This window comes from Carassius gibelio, chromosome B16 (assembly GCF_023724105.1).
Source record: "Carassius gibelio isolate Cgi1373 ecotype wild population from Czech Republic chromosome B16, carGib1.2-hapl.c, whole genome shotgun sequence".
Lineage (NCBI taxonomy): Eukaryota > Metazoa > Chordata > Actinopteri > Cypriniformes > Cyprinidae > Carassius > Carassius gibelio.
The window spans coordinates 29,717,360-29,738,996 of record NC_068411.1 but is presented as its reverse complement, the minus strand read 5'-3'; the positions used below and the strand labels follow the sequence as shown (position 1 = coordinate 29,738,996).

General features: G+C 33.6%; 1 protein-coding gene across 2 annotated transcripts in view; it reads right to left on the bottom strand.

The window, feature by feature from the left end:
- Positions 1-335: 335 nt before the first annotated feature.
- Positions 336-21,637, bottom strand: part of iglon5 (IgLON family member 5) — a 165,945-nt gene continuing 144,643 nt past the window's right edge. The window contains exons 5-9 of one of the 2 annotated variants that reach the window (XM_052577659.1): positions 16,607-16,738; positions 15,375-15,495; positions 15,116-15,267; positions 13,856-13,924; positions 336-4,068 (exon numbers count right to left, since the gene is read on the bottom strand). In XM_052577659.1, coding sequence (XP_052433619.1) covers positions 3,968-4,068; positions 13,856-13,924; positions 15,116-15,267; positions 15,375-15,495; positions 16,607-16,738 — 575 coding nt within the window. In that variant the 3' untranslated portion in view covers positions 336-3,967. The remainder of the gene's footprint in view (positions 4,069-13,855; positions 13,925-15,115; positions 15,268-15,374; positions 15,496-16,606; positions 16,739-21,637) is intronic. The other variant, XM_052577660.1, reaches the window with a different exon arrangement.

Below are 21,637 nucleotides of genomic sequence, written 5' to 3'. Positions count from 1 at the left end.
TATATATATATATGAAACAAAAATCTTAAATAAAAACAAATTTAAAATATTAATAAAAACTCTAAAAATATCTCAATGCTAACAGTATTAAATAAATAGCGTTTTACAACCAGAAAGTGTTACATTTTAATTTTCTAATACTATATCTATTATTTTATCACTTCTAAAGCAAAGTCAATCAGATATTTTTAAGTGTCATTTAAGCATCCAAATACTTTTTGTGCCCACTATGTAGCCCACTTAAACTAAGCAGTATGCAGTGTCTTTTTCATCAGTGCACCGCGTACGAAATGCACGGTCTTCTGCATTCATTAATAACAGCATAGTGGCCCTCAGACTTTAAATTGGACTTTAAATAGGTTTGGGCTTTATTCCGGGGTTATTGCTGACTGGAATGCAATAATGAAGCACATATTCAGGGAGAACATTATCGTATTAGAGTATATACAGCATTAACATTGCAAACTGTACGGTCAGCGCTCATGCAGGGTCATCATTGTGAACGGCTTGAGTCGCGCTCCGCTGCTTTCCGTCAAAGCCTCTTCGCCGTGTGCTCTTAAGTGGCGGTTAATTAGTCTGTAGGGGACCGGACTCCACATCGGCCTCAAGACTCAAAGACACAGCTGTCCTTGAAGAGGATTCTGTCAGCGCCTGAGCTTGATTTATGAGCTCTGCTGCTCACCAGATGGGGGACGGAGAGAATATGACGCTCCGCTTGCTTAGGAGTCACAGTCGCTGGCTAATTACATCTTTGTCTCCCGCTAATCTGATTCTGAACTGGACGCTTGGAAGCTAGCAGCCTACTGCGCTCCATTCAGCTCAGATGGTTGGATTTTCCAGAAATTCAGACACAGATGTACAAGATAAATAAAATGCACTGTGATGAAAAAATCCCATGGACAAAATGATCATATTACATGCACAACGAATTAAAAATGCGTCCCATTGTTGACAAATTAAGAATTTGTTCCCACGACTTATGTTGTAGTAAATCGTGTTGTACTACTAATTTGTTGCATTGTTTTTATTTAATTAAACAATATAATGACTTAGTATAACATGGTCATGATTTCCTAAAACGAGGGAATTAATTAGTACGACGTAGCCACGGTTAACTAAAACGAGGGAACGAATTAGATGACTTTGCCATGATTTCCTAAAATTAATGAACGAATTAATACAATGTGTCAACAATTTACTAAAAAATTTAACAAATTGGCAAGATGTGGCCATTATTTACTAAAGCTAGGAAATTAATTAGTACGACGTAGCCAGGATTAACTAAAACGAGGGAACGAATTTGTACGACGTAGCCACGATTAAGTAAATTGAAAGAAAATGTATTAGTAGGCTACGACATGCGCATGTTTTATTAAAATGACAGAAAGGATTAGTGAGATTTTACTAATTTACTAAAAAATATGGCCATGATATATGTATTTGTTCTGCATGTATAAAATGTTTCGAAAATATGTATAAAACGCACTGAATGCTGTTGTCTGTTAGCCGCACACCTACCGAACTAATGCTAGTATTGCATAATATCGCAATTTGGTTGCGAAAAGATTGTAAATTGCCATTTCTTTCTTCGTATGTCATTTTCCAAACATAATGCATGCAGTAAATGCATGCATTTTTGTTGCAACTTAATATCACAGGAATATCCAACAATCGTCTCTGAATGGAATGCAGATTCACACTAACATAACCGTACGCAACCGGAGGATACTGAGGGTTTTGGTTATGTCATCGAGGCAGACATGAGCATTATATCATCACTGCAGAATATATCATACAATACAGTCATCACCAGCATGGAAAAAAAAATACAGTACACATTTGAAATGATATTAGGACGCCTACACGCTAGAGTTTACAATGCAAATGCACTGAGCTCAATGGGGATGGTGCATGACAAAGACAATGGTTTTGAAAAGCAACACTGCACTTAGTACTGTGTATATTTGTTCAGTTTGTTTCTATGGCCATTTTCACATGCTCAAAACAGATCTGTCTAGCGTGTAAGCGCCCACACATTTCACTGATTGCTTTCTTTTACAGACGAGTCGAAATTACTTCCGTTTTAAAAAAGTTAATCATGGTAAAACAGAGCACGATACTTCAAAAAGTTTTTTTTTTTCTTTTTGCCGTTCGATGAATTCAGTGATTTTTAGTACAAAATATTTTCACACACATGGCTTGCGATCAGCTCTAACGTTTTTTTTTTTTTTTTTTCTCACATGGAATTACTATCATATTTATTCAAATACTTATTAACATTGTCATCATCATTATAATCATTATTAACACCAAAAAAGTAATAGCAGTTAACCTTGCAGATTAAAATGTACACAGTGCAGGGGGTTAAAACGGGGTCGGTGCAGGAAGTGAGGTCACAAGAGGGACATTTCTAACCAGTACATGCTATCCACAAGCAACAAGAAGTCAATGAACCGTTTCAGGCCAGGAGACGCCAGAAACTTCTGCTGCCTTCAAGTCTTTGTGGAAAGTTCCTACTTACGAGTTGCAATGACGCTTTTGAATAATTCTGAAAAGTTGCACTTTTATGAGTTGCAGTGATGCATTTAAATAATTATGAAAAATTGCACTCTTACTTCTGAGCTACAATGATGCATTGAAATAATACTGAAAATATGCACTCTTATGAGTAGGAAAGATGCATTTAAATAATTATGAATAGTTGCACCCTTAAGAGTTGCAATGGTGCATTCAAATAATTCTGAGAAGTTGCACTCTAACTAATGAGTTGATGACTAATGAGTTGCAACTATGCAATAAAGTAATTTGGAAAAGTTGCGCTCTTGTGAATTCCAATGATGAGTTAAAAAAATACTGAAACGTTGCACCCCTGTTTATGAGTTGCAATGATGCATTTAAATAATTATGAAAAGTTGTAGTCTTTCTTATGAGTTGCAATGATGCATTCAAATAGTTACACTATTTCTGACTTTTCTAAACTACATTTTCATGTAAAAAAAAAAGAGTTTTAGCAGATGAGTGACATCTACAGCTATAGTTTATTTTATTAACCGACATTTGACAACCAAAAGGTGTCCAAATACTTTAATCTCCAACACTACATCTATTTTTTTATACTTTGCAACAAATTTAAAAAGTAATTTAAAGCACTTCTCTTTTACAGCTGTCCATTAAACACAAGTAAACAACACTAAATATGTACAAACTAAACGTCTTACGATCAATACCAATGATTCTCTGCTAATAATGACATTTCGGTTGTAAATCTCGTAAATACGATCATTCCATCGTGACTTAAAGGCAGCAATATCCTCCGAGCCGAAAGGCTGAAACAGAGAGGCTGATGGGAAATGTAGTTTTTGCCACTGGAATGAAGGGCCTCTACTGCATATATATTTACACTGAGTGTGAAGGACCGACGATCTGAGTGATGGACAGACTGAGGACAATATGAGGGCTGGACGCAGGTCAAGACGTTTGCTTTGGGTCGAGAGCACAAACGAATGCAAACGAGGGGCCGAGATGACACAGCCCTCCTCGCTAGAAAGAAAACATGGTTTGACATCATTCGTAGTAGCTACGCACGTCAGAATACACCAGCGTTCAGCTCAGATCTCTGCGTCGGGTCGCTGGTGGACAGCTTCGACAGGGTCACCCGGACATCGCATCCGTCATCGTCGACACGTCACTTTACCACCAGCATGTCCAGCACGCACATCAAGAGACATCCAACTGGCACTACACTTGTCGTGATCATTAGCATCACATTTCAGGTTTGGACGATAAAAGGTGACCATCGTTTGGTGACGGGAAGGAGGAGTGAAGCGGTGATATGCGACCGGGCGTGAATGGGAAGGGGGAAGGCATGACCGAGTGATGTAGCGATGGCTCCTGGATTAATGCATAATTTCTTTTTGTTCACAGTGATGGGTTCGTATTTAAAGACTCTTTCCGAAGCGGGAAAGTTTTAGACCTTCATCAGAACAGAGATGGAGAGGCAGAACCACAGGCCAACTCCTGATAAACGGCCGTTCAGAGACACCGCTCCGCCGTACACGGCCCCGGGCCCTAGAAGAGCAGAGAAAAGCAGACGTGAATCAGGTGAATTATATATATAAAGTTGGGTTATGCAAGTTTAAAGGTATTGAAACATTTTCATTTACTTTCACCTAATTTAAAAGCACTTTGTAAACATAAAAAACATAAGGCAAATGTATTAACATAAAAAAATAAAATAAAATAATAATAATTAATTTTTAATAATTTTTAATGACTGATTTTTTATTATAATTATTTTTTTTAAACAAATTATAAAAAATGCATTAAGTAAAATACAGTAAAATTATATATATATATATTTGAAATGTCTTAGACTTAACTTCTTTTCATGGAAAGTAGCTAGAATAAACAATATGGTTATTTATATGGAATAATGCATATAAAACGTAAACAATACAGTTCATTACATGTATATAAAATAACTAAATATTTTATATTTTATTAAAAAAATAACTTTTTAAATGACATATTTTTCAAATATTTACATAAAATAAAATAAAAATAATAAATACAATTCAAATACAATTCGATGTAAAATAATACATTTCAAATAATTTACTATATCTAACACAAAAAGTAGCTCAAATAAAGAGTACGGTTGTTTATATGGTATATTTTAATAGCATTCCTGGTGGATTTATGTAGTTTATTTACATGATATTCACTTTAAAATGGTAATTTCATGACAAAACACATTTTCTTTTATCTTTCAAACTTGAATTATTCATGAAATCATACACTACTGTAGCCATAAAAAATGGAAAACTTCAGCCCGAGTGAAAAAAATAAAAAATAAAAAATAAAATAAAATAAAATAAAATAAAATAAAATAAAATAAAATAAAATAAATATATATATTTTTTTTTAAATTAAATATTAAATACAGCATTTACAACATGCAAACTATTCCTAAAAAGCAGAAGACAAATGATGATTTAAAAAATGTAATAATAAAGAACGAAACAACAGCATAGTGGTTTGGAATGTTACTTCAATGAAGGATGAAGATAAAGGTCGCACCACGTGTGATGGAAAAGTGAACAAGAGAAGATGCATGGATGTGACGGCAGGTGACCCATTACAGGAAGACCTCGAGATGGAATGAGATGGACGAACTCTCTTACAATGGCAATGCATGATGGGAGGAAACTGCAGGAATCACTCACTGCGGACTGAAATGTGAAGAATGGAGGGAGAGAAGCCACTGATGACTTCTTGGGGTAACAGGACACAACGGAGTGTGAACAAATGAGAGGAGAGAGTTCTCCGACATAATGGGCCGGAGAAGAGAAAAGCAGGGATGCTAGAAACGGCAGAATTTCAGACCGGCAGGACAAGAAACAGAGGAGATGGATATGGAGCATCATAATGCAACTGTATGCCAGTTTAACTAACACTGCTTGTGCAAAGACCCTGCTGTTTATCGCTAATGAGCTATAAAAGCATTATGCAAGCAATAATGTACAGCCAGCCACAAACAATTACACGACTCTCTGGAATATTTCATTCTGATTGGTCGATCTCAACAGCATTCTGCGGACAAACATTTTTATATAATGACACCAAACTGTATAATTGTTCACCCGCACAAACCTTTTCCTTCATATCTGTGCTAGTTTGACAGCAATCTGCATATGTAATATGCTATACATTGTTTAAGAGTACTATTGCACGCAACCTTTTGTATTATTACCACTAATTGTACGTGCTGCTGTTCACACTATATATATATAACCATACATTTGTACCCCCATTTATATTCTGTGCATACTCTGTTTAATATTGTATAAGTATATAGCAACTCCATTGTACATTCAAGTTATAGCTTCACTTACTTTTAATTACAAATGCTATATTCATGCACTTCTCGTTAGATGATTAACTGCATTTCATTAGCTCTGCTCTTGCACTGTGCATAATGACAATGAGGTTGAATCTAATCTAATCTATTTGTGTCATCAATAATTAATGTTTACTATATTAAAACATTTTTAAATGAATAAATACTTAGAGAAATATTAGCAAAATATTCATATATATTTATAAAAATATAAACAATGATTTATACATTTTCATAATTTAATACGTAAATATTTGAGTAAAGATTTGTTTCTCACCAATTATAAATAATTGCTATATTTAAATATTTATTTGTAAATAAATGCATACTAAATAAATAAATAAATATACAAATGTATAAATATAATAAATGCATAAATATTTACAAATATTTAAGTCTGTGTGGTTTGTTTGTGCCATTAATCATAAATATTTACTATATTTAAACATTTATTAAAACAAATGTTAAATAAATAATTCATAAATGTTTGTTTATAGAAATAAAATGGTTTATAAATATTTATAAATATCTGTGTGTGTCAAAATAATATTTGTTTATAAAAAAATTGTTTATATTTATAAATATTTATGTCTATGTGCACCATTTATCATAAAGGTTTAACACAAATTACAAGTATTTAATATATTTAAATATTTAAATTTATAAAAACTTAATTCAAATATTTCTAAAGTAATAAAAATACTTTAAATAAACAATTATTCATACAAATTTACTTATTTTTATTATAATAATATTTACAATTTAATAATAATACACATAAACAATAATACTACTACTAATAACAAAAAAATAAACTAAATTATTTTTGAATATTTATACATATTTTATAGTTTATGTCATGCGTGCCATTTTTCACATATTAATACAACAAAATTATAATGCAAGTAATGTATTATTCATAATGAATTTTGCTATGCACTATAATTTTTGTGCAACTCTTTTAGTAGTAGTATTTTTTCTTAATTATAAACCAAGAAAAATATGTGCAATTAAATAAAATATAAAATATTGAAAATAATGATTAATAATTTAAAAATACTTACGTCTATTTTACTTGTTGCATTAAATGATTTTAGAGCATCATTTCAATAATGTATATTAAATATATAAATAATACTGAGCTTTTATGTAATTTTTCACTGTAGGGCTCCTAAACAGCCCAAGTTTTGACAGAAAGTGGAGGTTTGAGAGTTTTGTTCATGGATTTATGTCAAAATAAGAGGCATCTGTGCATGGTGTGAAAACTGGAACAAACGTAAGATGAAAGCCTTGCATAAGCATAAACTCTCTCTGTGTTGTGCAGCTCTACACGCTCAACTCAATGTTTGGCGCCTTCCCATAAATCCCGGCTTTTCCGTGACCTGTTCCTCCTCCTCTCTGGGTTTTGCTTGCTAAGATCTCACCACTGAGAAACTTTTCCATCGAGAGCTCAACCGCCGGCTCAATTAGACCCCGGTCCAGGACGCGGTCAGACTCTGAAGTTCTGCTGTTACGTACAGTTTTTGACTTTGTGCTGCTGCTCTTGTTTTTGTGTTTAACAGCACCTTTAAGGTTAAACTTAGGGTCAGGAAGAGCATGAACCTCAAATCGGGTGAAGCTGCCTGTTCTCAAGAGGAACTGAAACATAATTTATCACCAGAGACTAGAAATTCAGAAGTTTAAAGGCTTAGAGGCAGATGTCAAAGGTTTTTGCAGAAGATAATGCATCAACTGAATAGAATTCTGCACTTAAATATTATAAAATAGCTAAACTTACATGCATAATGTTCGAATGGAAACAAATGTAACAATTGTTACAACCCATATGAAAATGTAATAATTTCCTATATCAAGAGTGATATTTCCATATATATCACCTTTATTAACTTTCCTTATATGCTTTATTAACATATGTATACATAAAGCTGTATGTTTATATGTATACGTTTATAATTAATATGTTAAATTGTTCCGATTTCTAATAGGTTCCACATTTTGACGATATATTTCATAAATGTAATATTCAAGTCTTTGTGCCATTAGTCATAAAAGTTCTGAAAATCCTAAATATTTACCACACACACACACACACACACACACACACACACACACACACACACACACACAAATACAAATATTTCTGTTTAATATTTATTTCTAAAAAAAAATAATATATATATATATATATATATATATATATATATATATATATATATATATATATATATATATATATACATAAATACACATTTTAATAGGTATTCAGAAATATGTTTATAAAAAATTATAAATAATTAAAAATATGTTTAAAGTGCCATTTCTCACAAATATATTCAGAAAAAAAACATAATATAAGTGAAGTAATAATACAAATTAATTTAGCTATTTATTGTTATGTTTAAACTATAAAATAATATGAAAATAATTATAATGTTATAAAAAAAAAACTAAAATGCAAGTAAAAATGTAAAATTAAAACAAATTATATAGAAATGTTATATATGAACACATATTACACTTGCGTATGAATTGAGCACAGTAAATATGGCTGAGCAAATTTAAGGACCTCATAAAGCAGATTTAAGAAAGTAATGAGGCATAAGTACAACACGATATCTGAATGGAAATCAGCACTGGGTGAAATACTAATGCTGATCATTTCTACAATGATTGCAGCAGCAGAACTGACAAACTCGCCACGCTAATTGGTTGTTTATGCTGTGTGTGGTTCATTTGGCTATAGATATTCAGAGCAGTTTGAAAACATTCATATGGTTAAGTGTGTAGGATCTAACTCAGCAGAGAAAGAGGCTTAAATTAATGAAATATTTACAACCAGTTGTTTTGTACGTTCATTTGCTAACTAGCTGTAGTTTCCTGTTGCCTGCAGAAAACCTTCCTCTTTCTCTACAACCAGTCACTTTCCCTCAAATCATTAAAAACATCCTCTGATTTTCAACATTATGGAGACATTTATTTTTGGGTAAAATTAAATTAAATTAAATTAAATTAAATTAAATTAAATTAAATTAAATTAAATTAAATTAAATTAAATTAAATTTAAACAAACTTAAAATGTATTTTTTACTTGAAAATAAACTGAAATAAAATAAAATAAAAAACATTCAGCATAAAAAAATATTTATTTCTCATTTTAGTTTACCTTGTACAAAAAAAATAAAATAATAATAAACACACACATACATACACAGTAAAAATGTCAAAAAGTGCATAAAATACATATAAAATTTAAAACTTTAAACTATAAAATAAAATAAAATAAAATTTAAACAAACTTAAAATGTATTTTTTACTTGAAAATAAACTGAAATAAAATAAAATAGAAAAAAAGTCGGCATAAAAAATTATTTCAGCAACTTTTCTCATTTTAGTTTAACTTGTACTAAAATAAATAAAACTAAAATAATAAACACACACATACACACACAGTAAAAATGTAGAAAAGAAGCGCATAAAAAAATACATATTAAATTTAAACCTTTCAACTTTAAACTATAAAATAAAATAAAATAAACAAAAATATATATTAAATGCTTCAAAATATAAAAATAATATGAATACAGTTGATTAATAATATAATATATTATAATATAATATTAATAAAAACTATAATAGTATCTCAACGATAACTAAATGAGACTTCCTGGTAAAATAAAGGTAAAATAAATAAAAACATTAGTGTACAGTACAGCATTACTGTAACATGAAGTCATAATAATAATAATAATAATAATGATATTTTGGCATCAGTACATAGTGGTACTGTCTAAAATGTATTTCTAATTTACACAGAAAAGTCTTTGGACTAGAGTAATGAGAATCACCATTGAGAATAATGGGAGTTATAAGAAAACTCAAAAGCAAAGCATTACAGTAATGAGAACTTTGGGGGAAACATGCTTAACTGTCAACATAATGCATACGCAGGACAGAAATCTTAACAGGCTTCATTTTCTCTAGATAATATAGTTTCTTATTTCTTTCTTCGGATCTCAAGGTGAAATGTTTTCATGCTTTATCACTAAAGCAAGCTGCTCGGTTAATGCCACTAGCGCTAGTGCATTAAACAAATAGTCTCTCTGTCTATAAAAAAATTAAGAAATGATAATACAGTAATATATATTATTTAGAAAACAACAGAGAAAAAGAACAAGGAAATCTGTAGCGCTGATGTGATTCGTTCTCGTGTCCTTGTTGTTTCATTCAGCCTTGGATTTTTTATTATCCCTGAGGTTAAAGCAGAACTATGAGAGATGAACTGTTTTCAGACATTTTACAGTCAGACAATTGAAGCTTTCAGTAAACGCTCAAAGCGCATTTTCCACAACAGAACATGTTTTAGGAATCCTCTTTTACTCAATATTGATGTTCTGCAGTGGAAAACAGATCTGCTCTAGAAAAACTTGAATTCAGTTAATAAACACTTTGGGTGCAACAAACTCTCACGAAGCCTTCAAGCTGTGTAAGTCTGATTTGAATTTACTTGAAATTGTAAATGTTTGCCTTTCCAGGCGTTTTCCCTCAATCTCCATCCCAGCTAAGCTATGAACAAATGTTGCTCTTGAAACATTAATGGAACGTTCATTCAAAGTTGTCAGAGTTTTAATAACAAAAATGCAATTGTAACATTGTCACAACTGAACATTTACTTGCTACTTCTTTTAGAATGTTCAGAGAACATTTAAAGTAACGTTCCCTTAATGTTTCCTCTAACATTCGCATAATCAAGAACGTGAACACTAGAGAAAACATTAAGGGAACATAACTTTTGAATCTTGTCTAAATGTTCTTAAACACACAGTAATAAAATATCAAAATATTTTTTATGAATGCTTTGCTAATGTTCCCATTAAAGTTTTTTTTTAAAAAATGTTTTCTAAACATTCAAAAGATCCAGTTTTTAAAATGTTATTTTTTGAATGTGCTCTGAATGGTAAAAATTTCATAAATTAATGGGAAAATTAGCCATGAAATCTTAATTTAATTTTTTTTAATGTTATTATTTACTTTGTTTAAGAACATTTATTGCAAACTACATAGAACATTCAAAAGTAACGTTACCATAATGTTTGCAAAATTATAAAATGGAACATTCCTTTGATGTTTCCTCTAAGAAAGAATGTTTTTTAAACCATTTTAAAAATGGAGCATTTGAATGTTTAGAGAACATTCAAAAATAACCTTTTCATAACTTGGAACGTTAAGAAAACGTTCTAGGAACACATTTTTGTTAACAAAAGTCTGTTAAGACCAGGGGCGTAGCAGCCATTTTAAAAGTGGGGGGGACAGCTGTATGGTGATTTGACCCAAAGCTGATGTTCATAATAAATTCTAAATAGAATCCCAATTGGCATTTTACTTTTTCAAATTTGGGAACATGACATGATAGCTTACAGGAACCTTTTTTTGTTAAATCATACTCAAAATTTAAAAATACTGCAGGACTTTGAGACCAATGGGAGACCATCAATAATTTTTTTTATTTTTTATGAAATAAAGATATTTTATATTTACAATATTTCAGTTGCACTACATTTGAACAATAACTTTTCTTTTTAACAGTTGGACAAAAACAGGTGTTAAATGAGTATACAGATTACATCTACAGTTATTTTATACAACATACATTTTATGAAAATATATCAATAAAACCTAAATCAGTGTATTTACAAGTTTTTATATTTTCAAGATCGAAGTGAGATTTTAATCAAAACTTCCAAACTGAATTTTTCGGCTTTCCTTGCAGGCCACAAAATGTTGAGCAATTTTTTCTCTCTCTAATTGATCAAGTTTTTCCTTGTGTAAATGACACACAGCAACACTATTCAGCCTTGTTTGTGTCATGGTACTACGAAGCCATGTTTTTAGCCATCTGAGACCACTGAAACTTCTCTCAGCTTCTGCTGAGGACACGGGAGTGACAAGAAGCAGTCGGACAAGTGTTTCCACCTGATCAAAAAGACTACGGACTTCTGGACACATCCCCTGAAGGATGCTAGCTGCTTCACTGCTGGACTGCATATTATGCTTTGATCTGAACATGGCCAATTGTGTGTTAAGGGATATTTTGTCCAGTTCTGGGTACATTAGTACCACATTATCGACCACCCCTGTTACAGTTTTTCTCAGTCGCTTTGGTACATTTCTCTAATCATTCTTGAGATTTGCAAAACAGTAAGTGCATTTCTCAAAACAACTCGTACAAATATCAAAACACAATGGATGACCTGCAAAAGCCAGTCTCTTGCTCAAAATCCTTAGTTCAATAGTTAGGGATAGAATTCCCAGTAACACTTTTACTAGTGGTCTGACCAAAAAAATAAAAAAATAAAAAATACTTTTACAATGCCATTGTGATATAGAAAAGGAAATATGGGAACAAAGATGAAAATAATTCCATTTTCAGAATTTGTAACTCTTGTGTTGTCCTTTGTCTATACAGTATAAGCTTTTCAACTGAAGATTCATGAGATGAACCTTTGAGCTATTTCAGAGAAAGGGTTTATCATTGGTTTATCATCTACATTCTCTTCATTAGTAAAGATTCACTTGCACAATTCATGCCAAATTGACAAAACATCTAATAATAGTGTGTAAAAATACAAATAAAAAGTGTGCTTGGCAGTTTATGACAACTAGATTAACCATTTTGCATTTAATGACTTATACTATGAACTAAAGACTAGATGTTTTGGGGGGTAAGACTATTGCACAGAAAACTGTATAATACATTTTGAGCAACATGACATTAGCAACTGATAATGTAGGAAACCGCAGATAAATGTGCGTAATCAATTGCATGAATGTACAATAGCAATCGCAACTTGTTCAAAAGAATGAGAAACTGGTTTTATGATGTGTATTAATGACTAGATGATGTGGAGGTTGTACAAGTAGTTTTGAAAATTGCATTTCTGTTTTGAGAAATGCACCAAAGTGACTGAGAAAAACTGTAAGAGGATGTTTTCCAGATTCCTTAGCATAAGCAACCCTTCCTGCTCAAAACGTTCTTTGAACTGCATATCAACAACATCAAGCACTTTGTAAAACTCCACTTTGTAATATTCAGATGAAGATGAATGCACATGTGCACAAGCCTGACCATGTTATCTTTTTTTTCTAGCGATTATTGTTGATTTGATTACACAGATCCTATTTAAACTGAACTGACCTACACATCGACGTCTCTGCATTCAATAATAAAATACATTCAACTGGAAATTGAGTGTTTAAGCATGTCATTATAAATTGCTCTATTCTCCTATTTGATACTATTCAGTGCTTTGACACAATCTGTATTATTAAAAGCACTATATAAATAAAGGTGAATGATAGTTGATCTTTTGTTTAATGGAATTAAATTGTTGTGTAATTCCTTAAAACATCGGCAAACACTGCCTTAAAGGTGCTGTAGGGAACTTTTGTAAAAAAATATTTTTTACATATTTGTTAAACCTGTCATTATGTCCTGACAGTAGAATATGAGACAGATAATCTGTGAAAAAATCAAGCTCCTCTGGCTCCTCCCAGTGTCCTATTGCCATTTGCAGAAACTTCATCGCTCCCGGTAAGAAACAACCAATCAGAGCTGCGGTCCGTAACTTTGTTTGTGTTCAAAATGTAGAAAAATGTATATAATAAGCGAGTACACCATGAATCCATTTTCCAAACCGTGTTTTTAGCCTGTCCTGAATCACTAGGGTACACCTATAATAAGTGTTTATATTCGGACTATTTTAGATTGCTTCGGGGATACCGTGGCGGAGTAACCCAGTACCTTTGTGATTCTTCATAGACATAAACAGAGAGAAGTAGATCCGGCTACGATGTTCTTCCGCAAGACGCAAGCAGTTCTGTTTATTAACCGCTAGAGCGTCAAAAGTTCCCTACCGCAGCTTTAAGATAGTCAATCTGCTTTTTTTATACAAATCTCACCTGTACACATTCTGTAGAGGTTGAGCAACTGCCCCCTCTCTCTGCCAGTGACGTCACAGCCTGCCTTTCCTACAGACCAGTTAGGACATAAAGTAACAGTTATGAATTAAAATAATAAAATTTGATAAAGTATTTTAAGATATTCGTTGCAAAACAAATATGATTTATTGTGAAATGATAATTTTACTCCGCGAGCAGCACGTAGACAAACAAAAGACAGCAGAAACCAGTCTTATTTAGCAGACGCTTTTATCCAAAGCGACAATTAGGAGAGCATTTAACACACTGAATCCGGCGCGACGTGACGAGGTCCATACGGGTTCAATAGGTTAAATCATAACATGAAAACTTTATAGCGCGATTCGTGTCATCGCGAAATACTGTAACATACTTACAGTGTGTGTTTGAAAAAAGGATGTAATCGTCCTTTGCTTTTTTCTGGGTGCATTTTATCCCAGACGGCCTAATAGCAAAGTGAACAAACGAACGAACGAAAATTCAGAAGAGCAACAAGAGATTTGAAGCTCATAGCAGACGCGCCCAGGAGATGATTCGCTCTGTGATTGGCTGAATGTTACTTCACTCAAATCTAAGTAACAAATCAGAGAACACTACAGGAAATATTCACGCTGGATCCTAAAAAAAAAAAAAAAAAAAAATTAGCAGGGGTCAAAATCACCTGTTTCTAAAAGTGCGGGGGACGTGTCTCCCCGTCCCCCCCGGTTGCTACGCCCCTGGTTAAGACGAATTTCACATCTAATGCACATCTTTGGTTTCTAATGCATTGGTGGTGAACAAGCTTCCTGGCTTTTTGAAGAAGTGAAAAAGAGAACAAGAAGCATGAAATGATGCCACTCATTCACAGTTTAAATCAATTCAGAAACTTCCGAGCTTACGCATGTGTATTTTCCCAGCATGGCAGCAGTTGTGCACGTTGTCTATGTATGTCAAAAGTCACAAACACTTTCAAACACTTCATGCTGCAATTGAGGTTTGTTCAAGTTATGCATTATTAAAAAGGTTGAAAATGATGCACTTTGAGCATACAGTACTACAGCATTTGCTTTCAAGTACCATCAACGGACACACCGCTATTATCTGTGAAAACTAGCCTCGGGGCGCGGGAATTGCACGTTCACTTATTTCGTACAGTGGAAAGTCACTTCCTGCAGGGTGTTTATTTATCCTCGACTTTATGCTTTTGTAAATTTACGAATGCTTCAAGAGCACAAAAGAGTTGGAGTGGAATAAGGTACTCACTGAAGAGTAACATGCTGGCATTGGAAGCCCCGAGGCGGTTGGAGGCGAAACAGGTGTAGTTGCCAAAATGTTTTTCTGTCACGTTGGTGAAGAGCAGCAGGGAACGTGTTTTCTCGTTTTTAATCTTCAGCGTGTTATCGCTCTCTACCGGCCTGAGAAAGAAGTAATATGACAGATCACAAGTTAAAGTAAACCTGGTATGTGCTGCTTCCCATGGTTCACAGCGTATGTTTCGCTCGCTGTGTTAATGCTATCTTACATTCGGTCATCCCGGTACCATTCGAAGGACGCGGTGGGCACCGCCATAGCTTCACAGCGCAAGATTGCAGTTTTTCCCAGCTGGGCGGGCATGTTCTTTACTTCTGTGATTACTGGTGGATCTGAGGACCAAACAGACAGTGTACTAAAATTAAAGTATTAGCACTTGTTGTGTTTGTAAAGCAATAATTGCCATTTCAAACCTGGAAGATGCATTGCATTAAAAAGCTTTTTATCAATTGACTGCATAATAAAAAATAAAAAAAGTAGATTTTGTTATTAAACTGTGATGCAAACCCTTTGTAAAGTACAGGAGTCCTAAGAAGCTATGCATCATTTTCACTATTATTATTATTATTATTATTTTTATTCGTCTGATTTTATCAACAGATGCTGATTTTATAGTTGTTTAACATTAGGAAATAGTTATAAATAGTCTGGTTATTCTATTATATTGATTTCATTATACTAGTAGCATAATTGTTAAGCATAAGTCCTATAAAATAAGAAAACATTATTAGTCAATGATATTTAAGAAAGTAAAATCAATTCAAGACATTTTGTCTTCTCAAGTTAATGTATCTTGTTTTAATGATGTTTAGATATTTTACTGGAAAGCAATAAATACTAGTTAAATGTCTGAAGTCAGTAAGTATCCATTAATTTGATTAAAAATGTTGTGAAATATTATTACAATAAAAAGATGTATTTAAAAATGTAATTTATTCCTGTAATGAAAAACTTGAGTGTCCCATGATCCTACAGAAATCATTCTAACATGGACAAAAACAATACTTGTGAACAGAAAGTTAAAAAGAGCAATGTATTTATAATACAAATCTTTTGAAACATTATGTCTTTAACATCATTTGATTAATTTAATGTGATCCTGATTAAAAAAAAAAAAAGTCTTCTGAATGGTAGTATATCGTATATAGAGTACTTATATAAAGTCTATATGAAACTGTAAAGAAATACAAGAATCGTAATTAAAAAGTTTTACAAGTATTCAAAAACAGGGCAAATTGAAATAATACGTAAGTGCAATAATGAAGTACAATTACTCAAGTTCTTTAAACCCTGTGGAGTTGAGAGGACACAATAAAAAGATTGGCTGATTGCAATCCAATTTATATTTGCATCAGTCAATCACAACGTGTTCTGAAACGCTCCCAACGATCTCATTAGGATGTGACTGTGAGTTGCTGACAGAAGCAGAGCGGATTGACTTACAGTTGACCGTGACCTTGACGCGGCGTGTGTCTGGTGGCGCCACGCCGTTATTGGTGATGCATTCAAATTCCTCCGCTTGATGCCGCTTGATTTCTGTGATTTCCAGAAACTCGCCTTCATTCATGAGATCGTCTGTGAAGACAAAAGACGAAAGGGTTATTGAATACTGGCACCGTGTCGCAGAATTTTATACGAAAATATAATTGGGTTGGTATGTGTTCCAGAAGCAGCAGTATTGTTCCAGAGTGTCATGTTAAACAAACAAAAAAAAAGGCCTGAGGACACTGTAGCAGGAACCATGGGAATGACTCTCCTTATTCATCATGTAGCAGACGCTTTTTATCCGAAACCGATTTTCGGTCGGTGCACCGGGAGTAACCGGCTGTTGAATGTCTTGCCCTGGAGCACAATGGTGGCACGGGAATTCAGTGATCTTTAAACACTACACCACCTCCTCTAACACGACTAAACCATTTAACCATTTTAAATGTCAAAACAAAGTTTATTTCTACAGTGTTCAAGGTGAAGTGTGTCATTTCTGAACCACTAGTGGCAATGAATGGAACTCTAATCTCTTATATATAATATATAACATAGGCAAGTTGATAGTTTTCCCCAAGTACTTAATTTTAACAACTCCAAACCACATCGATCGTTATAAATACTATTCATTTTGTATTAAATTACTTATAAGTGATATATAATTGTCCATGAAGGCTGGAAGTGAAAAACTTCTCAGGTGTGCATAATTATGAGGCAGGTTTCCTTTTACAGATTAATTTAGCCAAAAATGAGATTGAATTTAGATTGAAAGTCAAAAGTTATTAAATACTCGCAAGAAGGATTTAATAATATGGAATTACATTTGATTCAATAAAAATGCACGTAACTTTATAAAACTGAACGTAAATTTTTAAGAAACTATCAAAAAATTGCCATTACAAAAGAAGAAAAACACAATTAAAATGAAAAAAATTTACTCGGTCGCACAAATTTAACAGGCTCTTCAAATATGCTTCATTCTTTGTTAATGTTTTTCAAACATTCGTTTTTGCTAATCGTGGATTCTGAATGCATTGCCACAGATTTCGCTTATGTTTCGCAGTTTTACGTTTGGTGTCTTGACACAAACCTCTCGTGGGGGCGGGCTTAACAGGGATCTACTCTGATTGGATAGTGATCTTTTGATGGACAGGTGCTCTCTGACCGGGAAGTACAGACGTCACTCTAAAAGACAGCTAATTGCAAACCTTGCATGTCAACCTGTTGTTGGGGACTCCCAAAAGCAAAATGTGATCCTTTCATAACCCATAATAGGGGCACTTTAATATAAACCTTTCTATTTACTTTTATTCACATTATTTAGTAAACACTTTTGCACTTTCTATCTCTGCTTAGTAGCCACTCAGAGCATCTTAGCAACAAGTCTGAATTCACACAGACTACATTAGGAAATGCACACCCAAGCAACCCCAGAAAATAACCACTACCTGCACACAAAACTACAGCAACCACATATCAACGCAGAGCCTATGAAAGCTGCTGTCAAATGACACAGGCCTTATATAACCTCCACACTTCACATCTCTCCTTAAACTACACTTATATAACCAGATTTCAAACTCAAATTCATACTATCATACTATATTCTGTTTGCAGTTCTGTTTGGTGCTTCCTGTGGAGCAGAAACCATATTCTTCACCTTGATTAAAATTGATTTCAACAGAATACAATTTATTTATTTAACAGGGGTGGAGGCGAGTGACAAACGGTCCACGGAATAAACTGAAAGGCTTTGATAAGAAACTCAAGTTTGCGTGGCTCTCAGATAAACATCACAGAGTGTGTGTTGGGGAATGAGTCAGTGAGCTTTATTTACCGGCCATTGTGAACTAAAAAAGTCTTGTCTAGCACCTCTAAGGCACTTCTTTCCCCTTAGCGAGACGAAACAGACAACAACACAAATCTGTTGTAACAAGGACAAGGGTGGAATTGCCTCTGTGTGATGAAAGTGGCTGTTATTATTACAACAATGACAGCGAGAGCAGATACACATGAAAGCTTGTTTCTACCAGAAAAATATATATATATATTATTGCAATTGTGAGTTTATGCCTCGTAATTCTGACTTTTTTCTCTCACAGTTTTGATTTTACATCTCACAAATATGCAGTTCAGAGAAGTTATATTAAATTTTTCTTAGAACTGCGTATTTGCAACTCACAATTTTGACTTTATAACGTGAAATTGCACAAGAAAATTGTAAGCTGACTTAGACTTTATAACTCACAATTAAGTTTAAAAATTGCATTAAACTCGCAACTGCAAGAAAAATCCAGAATTGCATTAAATAAACTTGCAACTGCAAGAAAAAAAGTCACAATTGCGAGAAAAAAGTAAATCGCGAGATAATTGTGTGAAAAGTCAGAATGCATGAAAAAGGTCAATATTGGGAGATATAAATTCACAGTTGTTGGAGAAAAAAAAATCTGAATTACGGGATATTAACTCGCAATTGCGAGAAAAATGTCAGAATTATGAGACAAACTCGACTGTGAGAAAATAAGTCAGAATTGACAAACTTACAATTGGGGGAAAAAGTCTGAGCTGTGGGATATAAACGTGCAACTACGAGAAAAGTCAAAAGGACAAGTTTATATCCCAAAACTTTTTTCACAATTCCAAGTTTATATCTCACAATTCTGGCATAACTCGCAATTCTGACTTTTCTTCTCAGAACTGTGATTTAATATATTCTATAATTCTTTATAACAAAATCATGGAAAAAAAAGACATCTTTTGTATGTGCTATCCCGTGTTGGAAATGGGCTTCTATAGATCCACACTAGCTTTCTCATGCATCTATAACAGTCAGAACTGTTAGGCACACAAAAATCTCAGTGTCAACAAGAATAATCCACTTCTTAGTTGTATCTCTCTGGCTTCAGCCAATAGAGAGACGGAAAACACAAAGGCAACCGCAAACCTTTTAATTCACAACCGCAGGGACTTTATTCTACAAATTCGGCACCTTTTCTAATTGAAGATTATTCCGGAGGATTATTAGCACAGCTACTGAACTGGAGAGGATTATTTGCAGCTGCCGACGCCACCGACCGAGCAAACGCTAGGGTTTACAGCAATGTTATTCACTCATTTCATTAGCGTAATAAATATCGTTCCCCGTGACATCTTCATGAGGTCGTGTGAGCACCCGTCTCAACCCGCTGGGGGTTGGGGGGGGGGGTCATCTTATCCTGATAAAGAGGGTTTACAGGTAAAGAGACTGGTATGTCTCGCATGCTTCAAGGTGAGATGCTTACTAAGTAGACGCTGTTTGTATTTATTTCTCACAGTAGTGACAAGCGCATTCCCATGTGGCCAGACACATTTGTGCTCCGCTACTACTGGAACATTTCAGTGACAAAATCATCTTTAGAAACACATAGAATGGCTGGATGGAATCACATCAAATCTATCTATCTATCTATCTATCTATCTATCTATCTATCTATCTATCTATCTATCTATCTATCTATCTATCTATCTATCTATCTATCTATCTATATGTCTGTCTATCTGTCTGTCTGTCTGTATCAATCTATCTATCTGTGTCTGTCTGTCTTACTATCTGTGTCTATCTATCTATCTGTCTGTCTGTGTCTATCTATCAATCTATCTATCTATCTGTGTCTGTCTGTGTCTGTCGATCTATCTGTCTGTCTTACTGTCTGTCTGTCTGTCTGTGTCTATCTATCAATCTATCTATCTATCTGTGTCTGTCTGTGTCTGTCGATCTATCTGTCTGTCTTACTGTCTGTCTGTCTGTCTGTGTCTATCTATCTGTCTGTCTGTGTCTATCTATCTATCTATCTATCTATCTATCTATCTATCTATCTATCTATCTGTCTGTCTGTCTGTCTGTCTGTCTGTCTGTCTGTCTGTCTGTCTGTGTCTATCTATCTATCTATCTATCTATCTATCTATCTATCTATCTATCTATCTATCTATCTATCTATCTATCTATATGTCTGTCTATCTGTCTGTCTGTCTGTCTGTATCAATCAATCTATCTATCTATCTGTGTCTGTCTGTGTCTGTCTATCTATCTGTCTGTCTGTCTGTCTGTATCTATCTATCTATCTATCTATCTATCTATCTATCTATCTATCTATCTATCTATCTATCTATCTATCTATATGTCTGTCTATCTGTCTGTCTGTCTGTCTGTATCAATCAATCTATCTATCTATCTGTGTCTGTCTGTGTCTGTCTATCTATCTGTCTGTCTGTCTGTCTGTATCTATCTATCTATCTATCTATCTATCTATCTATCTATCTATCTATCTATCTATCTATCTATCTATCTATCTATCTATCTATCTATCTGTGTCTGTCTGTGTCTGTCTGTGTCTGTCGATCTATCTGTCTGTCTTACTGTCTGTCTGTCTGTCTGTCTGTCTGTCTTACTGTCTGTCTGTCTGTCTGTCTTACTGTCTGTCTGTCTGTCTGTCTGTCTGTCTATCTATCTATCTATCTATCTATCTATCTATCTATCTATCTATCTATCTGTGTCTGTCTGTGTCTGTCTGTGTCTGTCGATCTATCTGTCTGTCTTACTGTCTGTCTGTCTGTCTGTCTGTCTGTCTTACTGTCTGTCTGTCTGTCTGTCTTACTGTCTGTCTGTCTGTCTGTCTGTCTGTCTATCTATCTATCTATCTATCTATCTATCTATCTGTCTGTCTGTCTGTCTATCTGTGTCTGTCTGTCTCTATCTGTCTGTCTGTCTGTCCGTCCGTCCGTCCTGTCTGTCTATCTATCTGTCTGTCTGTGTCTGTCTATCTATCTATCTATCTATCTATCTATCTATCTATCTATCTATCTATATATATATCTGTCTGTCTGTCTGTCTGTCTGACTTTGCTTTATTACTTAAAAATGAAATTTATATGAATATTTGGAGTTTGTTTGTTACATTCCGATTCTGCATTCTGTTTACTATCTCAATTTAAATTCTGTAATTCAACTGGA